The sequence below is a fragment of the Ascidia mentula genome, chromosome 7 (genome assembly GCF_947561715.1).
Source record: "Ascidia mentula chromosome 7, kaAscMent1.1, whole genome shotgun sequence".
Taxonomy (NCBI): Eukaryota; Metazoa; Chordata; class Ascidiacea; order Phlebobranchia; family Ascidiidae; genus Ascidia; species Ascidia mentula.
The window spans coordinates 3,074,187-3,081,080 of NC_138572.1; the positions used below are offsets into that span (position 1 = coordinate 3,074,187).

Consider the following 6,894-nt stretch of genomic DNA (forward strand, 5'->3'; position numbering starts at 1 on the left):
CTTCGACATTACGTGGAACAAGTAACGTTATCTACTGCAACAATATGCCTCGTCATCGTATCTGCAAGACGCTTTATTATCTTTAAAACCGCGCAGCATAAGCCAGCCTAGCTTTAATAATTCCCACTATCTCAGGATTTCCTAGTTCCATTCCAACAGTCCTTATCTTTCCCGAGAATTGGCGTAACGGTCGTTGATATTCCACCATTTACAAACTTCACGTTGTGGCTGAATACCACAGGTTAACTAAATCACAAACCGTCCGTTATGTACAGCCTGGAAAATCGGACAGTTTTGGGACATCTCGTTAAACAAGCTCCAACCGAGAAATCAACAGAATTTTGAACGTTTAAAGATGACAAAAACGTAAACAAAAATTACCGGATACTTTACAGCTTGATTTGTTGTCACCATTTTGGAAATACGATGTCAAAATGTGAAAAAAATCGTTTCAAGCGTGATGGATTATGCATTGTGTAGTCAATTCAGTTTTTATGTAGATATCTGGTTGGTTGCATTATGGTTGAGTTGGATTATGGTTGCATTATGGTTGCAAATTTTAACCTTTTATATTACAAATGCCAGAAAATTATTGCAAACTTCACCGGTTACAGAAATGCAAGATCGTTCGCGTTTCTGTAAACAGCACTGAGTATATTCAAACTTTACGTTGTCAATTAATGCACCAGAAACAGCATCTGACTTCACGCAGCAACAGGGCAGGCGTAAGTATTTTACGAGTGAACTTTATGGAGGTTGTAAAGCGGACAAGGCGCTTCAGGTCAGTGTCACGCATCGCCCAAAGCCCTGCACTCAACACCTAGTCTGGCGACAGAATTTATGATCTACTCCAAGTCGACGAAGCAGAATTCGCGACGACAAACATAGAAAGTCGTTCTGTGAAAATCTGACCGCCGTGCGCTGTGCTTATGATGACGCCAATCGTGATCATTTCACGCTGGGCTGACCTGTTACGTCATAATACCCTTTCATGAGTCGTGATTGGAGATTTGGGCGATTCGAGAAAGCGGAGTATTTTTAGTAAAACGCGACGTTCCTGGAGTGGACAATGAGGGGTCACTTATTAAAAAGCTAGACAGCATCTGTAATTGAAACACTTCTTGCTGCTAATTACTAGTGGTCTTTATATTTTCTAAATCACAAACAAATCACCTTGCCACAGCAAACACTTGCTGACAAAGCAAAAGCACCTGAACTCAACCTGTGGCCTTGTTGAAGTGAAACACATAACAACCCACACCTAGGCTGAATGAAGCAATACAGATTAAGTTAAAAATGTCATAAAAACCAAATTGTGTGGAAATGCACAGGTTTTAGTGAAAGGCTTTACTATAACAGCACATATATGCACAAAAATACTTATGCACAAGAGCACAAGCATATCAGTTAATGAAACTACAAGTCATAGGTTTAGTGTTTCAGTAAATGCACACGAGACACCACCAGACATATATACCACTTACACAACCATTGACAAGATAACAATAAATATATTAACACAACCAAAAGTTACTCGACTAAACAAGACATGACAAAATAAACCTCTGCGACAAATGTGATGGAACAACAGTTAAACATTTTTGATAAAATAACAAAATGCTTGATGTACAGTACTGACTCTATGTTGAAACTGCATGTCTCACAATACAACCACATTGTCCAGTTCAAATTGAATGTGATAAAACTACATCAACGTGACATAGTTATGTATAAAATGTCTTTAAACTTTAGGTAATTTACATAGACTTAGATGTGCTAGCTGACAAAAGACGCCCACAATTTGCTAAATTACTACATGATGAGCAATTGAGCACTAATCATTGTTGTAAATGCCTTAGTTATAGTTTGTGAGCAAGATACGCAGATTTGGTTGATTGATAATGCATAAACCTAAAAGCAAAACACATAACTTACCAAAACAAAAGGTAAAAAATCTTCTAGTTGTTCTTACACTTAGCTCCAAGATATTCACAAAAAGTAAATTGTCACGCTCCACTGAGCTGACATGCATGTTTACTCATAGAAATCGTGCCGATAGTTTGCGCGAAACCATGTTTTGATGCAATTAAAACCCTGAGTTACCCCATTAGAGTACTGATTATTGAATTGTGAATGTTAATTCACATAACTTTACCTTTATTTCATGCGACATTTACCTAGAACTAAATATTTGAAACATCGCAGTTTCGGTTTAAATTGCTACGCCCGCCAAAGTTGCATAGATTCCCGGAAAGGATCAGCAAACCTTTTCCTAGAAACCGCCATTTTCGCATCCATATACTTCTGGCCTGATGGTTATAACTGTATAGATTCTATAGATTAACGTCTTGCTGAATACACCAACTCAACTACTGCTGTGCAATGATAAGATTTATTTCTTCATCTAAAAATACAACTCTGTGCGCAAAAAATCACTACTACACATAATTTAACGATAAAATATATCATAATTTTCCCACAGAAAGGCTTGAGGAGGTCTGGGACCTTGCACTGTTGGAACGCCTTGCAGAAAATGGTGTCGGGCCGCTGTTGCCAATGAGGGAAACGGAAAGAGCACTTCGTTGGAGTGCATCTTTGTGGAAAGGGCCCATATTCCGTTCCACAGCTTGCAACACAGCCTCCAGTGCTTTCGCATAAGCTTTCATGCAAAATGTTTCAGTAAATATCACAGATAAAAGGAGGCTTTGTTGCATATTAACTACTGCCCTAAAAATAAATAGCGCGAACCTTCGTGGTTTCTGTAGAACAAACAGTTGTTGGCGCAGGTTTCAGGGTCCGTTTCCCAGAAGGTCGAGGCGCACATGCACAAAGCTGGGAGCTCCATCTTGTTCTGCTCCACGCGCTCACGCAACTGTGACTTCATCGCCCGAACAAACCTACTCAGGTAATAATTTTTCAGTTTAAATGCAAAGTTTTCTAGAATGCCAGAGCAAAGTACAAACCTTCTTCAAGAGCAATGCATTAATTTAACAACAAAAGGATTGCTTGCATTACAGAAAGCATGATCACACTTCCGCGTTTTACAACAAAAGCCACAAGAATAATAAAGCATTTGCCAAGAGGGTTTTTATAACATAAGCCTCTGTTGACATTGGTACGAAAGGGTGACAAAAAGGGTGAAATTATTGAATCACAGCGTTGCAGAATAATGCTCCGGAAAATATTACCAACCAATTTTCGAAATACAGTTCTGTGAGTTTGCCTGCCAGCGTATAAGACTTAAACAAACAGCCATCGCTTTGATGATTTTAACTAAGGTTTTTCAACGTAACTCATTTGTCTGATACAAACCTCTGTTCCTGTTTTACTTTGCGTTGCTGACTTTCCTGAACTTTCGCTCGTTGTCGCTCTTCTTTCTTCGCTTGGTGGCGCAGTTGCTCGTCTGCAATGCGCACAGCTTCCACTTGCTCGCGCGATTTTTGTTCGATTTCGGTACGTTCGCGTTCTTTTCCTTCTCGCAACCTACGTATACCAAAGGGGTAAGCAATCACATTCACACATGATGTTAGGTTCCACAAAGTTAAAAAAAGAGTAGTGCAGTACATGATTTCGTGGTTTTGTCGAAGTTACACCAATAAATTAAATGAACTTTACAGCAGTACAGACTCACACAAGCATTTTTGCAGAAACTGTTATTATTACTATAACTTTGTCGATGCATTCCTGTATACCACAAGGCAAAGTTATGGTACACAGAAACCAAAATTCAATTATAATTTGGGCGTGTACCTGTTGACGCGCTGCTGATGTCCTTTCATTCTTGCTTGCTCCCTGGTTCTCTCTCGCTCAGCGTCAGCAAAAACACGACGTGATAACCACCTTGCTCGTTGATTAGCTCTCCGCTCATCCAGTTCCACTGCACCGGGGTGGAGTACAGGCGGCTTGGCAATTTCCTCTGCGATATATTTTGCTTGGTTCGTTGTATTGCTTGGACATATTGTTGGTTGAACACAAACTACGTAAGTTTTTGTGCCATCAGAACAGTGTTTCCCAACCGATGGTACGCGAACACCTTTCTATAGTTTGCAGATATAGTTCGAATTTAAAAAATCGTAAGTAATCTCAAAAGGTTTATTACTTCATTCCCTAGGTTACTTCGTAACACTCAACTACATGGTACGTGTTGAAATTAAATTGTTTTACCTCCAAGTGGTACGCAACTACTAAAAGGTTGGGAATCACTGCATAAGAATGCGAGTTTTATTAAACATTGATAAGGTTATTATGTAAGCTTTTCAACATCAAATACAAACATTTAAAAGTATTTATTTATCTGTACAAAAAGACATTAGGATGGTCAAATACCTAAACAAGTTCTTCTGCCAGCCATTTTTCTTTGCACAATGGCATTCTCTGATATTCTCAACGGTACATCACCACCAGCTGCTGATTTGCTTACATGTCCAGCAAGTCTGCTTGCATCCTTGCAAATCACCTCTTCACTGAAATACATTGTACCACTGTATCAGAATAGACACAAATCACACATTTCACTTGTATTTATGTTGCAAAATTGCTTCATAAAAATATGATACTACCTTTGCCATGTTTTTGAATCAACATTGAAGTGAACCACGCTTGGAATTTTTGACGTTACATGAGCAGGGGGCAAACTCAGTTCATTGTCACCAGCCCCATCTAGTGGTGTATCCTTTCCATGACTACCATTTTTGTCTAAAGTACTTGATGGACCTTAACACAGAGACATATATATTTTCATTAGTCCAATGAAACATAACTGGGTTTTTGAGAACTCCATTTAACCCTATGCTAGGAATAAAGCCATTTCAGGCAAAATTTACCAAATATTCTAATAAAAATCACATACATACCAAGGACGATTGCTTCTTGTACCGAGTGAAGGGCAACATGGTCAGGGGCACTGACGGCTGATACAGTTTGTACAGTGTCAGGATCTGAGGAATATTCATTTCGACCTTCTTCATCCTGTGTTTCTTCGCAAAGAATTCTAGCAGCTGATTTCTGAAAATTATGAAACTATGTATAAATGCTGTTTAACTTCAACCAAAAAATGTTGTTACTGCCAGACATGGTAAATTCACAGAATCTGACCTTCAGGCATAATTAAAATGGGCATCGTAGTAACCCCACCTAACCTAAATTTTAAGCTACACAGAATTTTTACTGGTTTGTTACTAAATAGTGGAAGAACTAAATAGACATTACAGAAATCACATACATCTCTTGTCGACCCAGTTCCCCATACACCACCAGGTAATGCTTTCTCAGTAGGAATTTGCCCTGGGGGAGCAACAAGATTTTTTGCAAGACGGTTTCGTGCATCTTTGGCCAAACGCTCACAATCTTGCGACCGAGCATCCAGCATTGCTGTGCTCTACATAACAGGAGAGTCATGGACAGATAGTGTCAGCATTAAATCTCACAAAAAACACCTTACTTTGATTTGTTCTTGGGACTCAACATTCCCCAAATCCACAGCTGAGATTTTTCCTGAGCAGTCGATTGTAATAGGGTTTACATTATAGGAACATCTGTTTTTCTTGGGTGTTGACTTCTCAGCAGCGGAAGCACTTCTGTAAAGCATGTCTATCTCATGCTCCATCTGTGTAACAGAGATTAACGGTTTTTGCAAAATGTATCGACCACTGTTTATTTCAGTAGTTCTCAACTAATGTGAACTTATATGGTTGTAGGTGATTGGCACCAAAATATACAATAAGTAGATGTTTTGTATTCACTGCTTGTTTTAAACTTATTGACAAGTTGTCATATAAAAAAATGATAAAAAAGTATAACACAAATGAGAAAACGCAACAATTTAATTCTTACCAATGTATTTAAATACTATTGAGAAACAAGGATTCTGTTTAAACTAAAAGTGGGAAATAAGATAAAAAAAAAGGTTGGGAAACACTGGTGTAAGTTTAAAAATACCTGTCTCGTTTCAACATCAGCGATGTTGTTTCTATGGAGGTAAGCAGCTCTGGAGACTCTGTGTTTCACATCCCTCTGAAACTTTCTCAAACGGTCGAATCGATCCTTGTTTGCAGCAATTATTCTCTCTTCCTCCAACTCTGCATTGTACTGTAACAAACATTTCAGATTATAAAAAGTATGTTACATGCAAACCAAATGACAAAACTATGGATAACTTTGTGATTTATTGGACAGGCACTTTATTGAAGATGTTTAAAATGGTATATTCTCATAAGTAGAGTGTGTGTATACTGCATTGGAAACAATGTGAAAGCGTATATACACAATTTTTATATAATCGACAGGCCAGATTGGAAAGTTTGTTTTTTGCATTACTTGCGTGGACGATCGCAACGTTTTTCCGTAAGTTAATGCATTAGGTCATTAATATTGCGCAGATTATCGGTAAATTTTTGCAAAAGTGCGCGGAGGATATATCCACGACATTTTTTCCAGTCTGGTCGACAGGCAGGCAACTATTAAACTGGTAAAAGTAAAATTCTAACTGCATGCACGATAAAAAGGTTTACACTAACACCATATATAGAAGTAAAGACTTACAGATGCTTCATTTCTATCGGCATGTGGTTGAATTTCGATCCAAACTCCATCAGGCACAACTGGTTCAGGTCTTGTACCGATTACGTTCAGATTAACGAGGGGCAATCTTTTCATAGTGCCTGCAAAAACAACTTATAGACAGCTGGCGATTGCAGCGTGTTCCTTATGCGCCTGTATAAACAGTAAATCACAATTAGCATGACTGAAAAAGGATTGTTATGAAACTGACAGTTTCGAAAATCTTCAAACGAGAATCAGTTACGCTCCGACGACCACAAGGGAAAATAAAAAATCTTACGCTTGAGTAGCCCTAGCAAAAGTTTAATTTCAGATATACTGTATGTTAAGTTATTA

The 6,894-nt window shown here is 38.4% G+C and overlaps 2 protein-coding genes across 2 annotated transcripts in view; both read right to left on the reverse strand.

Moving 5' to 3' along the window:
* Positions 1-1,991, reverse strand: part of LOC145909246 (signal transducer and activator of transcription 5B-like) — a 29,117-nt gene extending 27,126 nt beyond the window's left edge. Inside the window, exon 1 of the mRNA XM_082996584.1 lies at positions 1,936-1,991. The gene's annotated coding sequence lies outside the window, so the exon portion shown is untranslated. The remainder of the gene's footprint in view (positions 1-1,935) is intronic.
* Positions 1,992-2,429: 438 nt separating this feature from the next.
* On the reverse strand, positions 2,430-6,737 carry LOC145908715 (uncharacterized). Its single transcript, XM_082996038.1, has 11 exons — positions 6,541-6,737; positions 5,938-6,087; positions 5,441-5,605; positions 5,222-5,377; positions 4,854-5,004; positions 4,560-4,713; positions 4,327-4,463; positions 3,751-3,916; positions 3,313-3,483; positions 2,749-2,897; positions 2,430-2,659 (listed from the first exon to the last, which is right to left on the reverse strand). Exons 1-11 carry the CDS (start codon positions 6,652-6,654, stop codon positions 2,466-2,468), a joined length of 1,707 nt encoding a protein of 568 aa, XP_082852164.1. The 5' UTR covers positions 6,655-6,737; the 3' UTR covers positions 2,430-2,465.
* Positions 6,738-6,894: the final 157 nt, after the last annotated feature.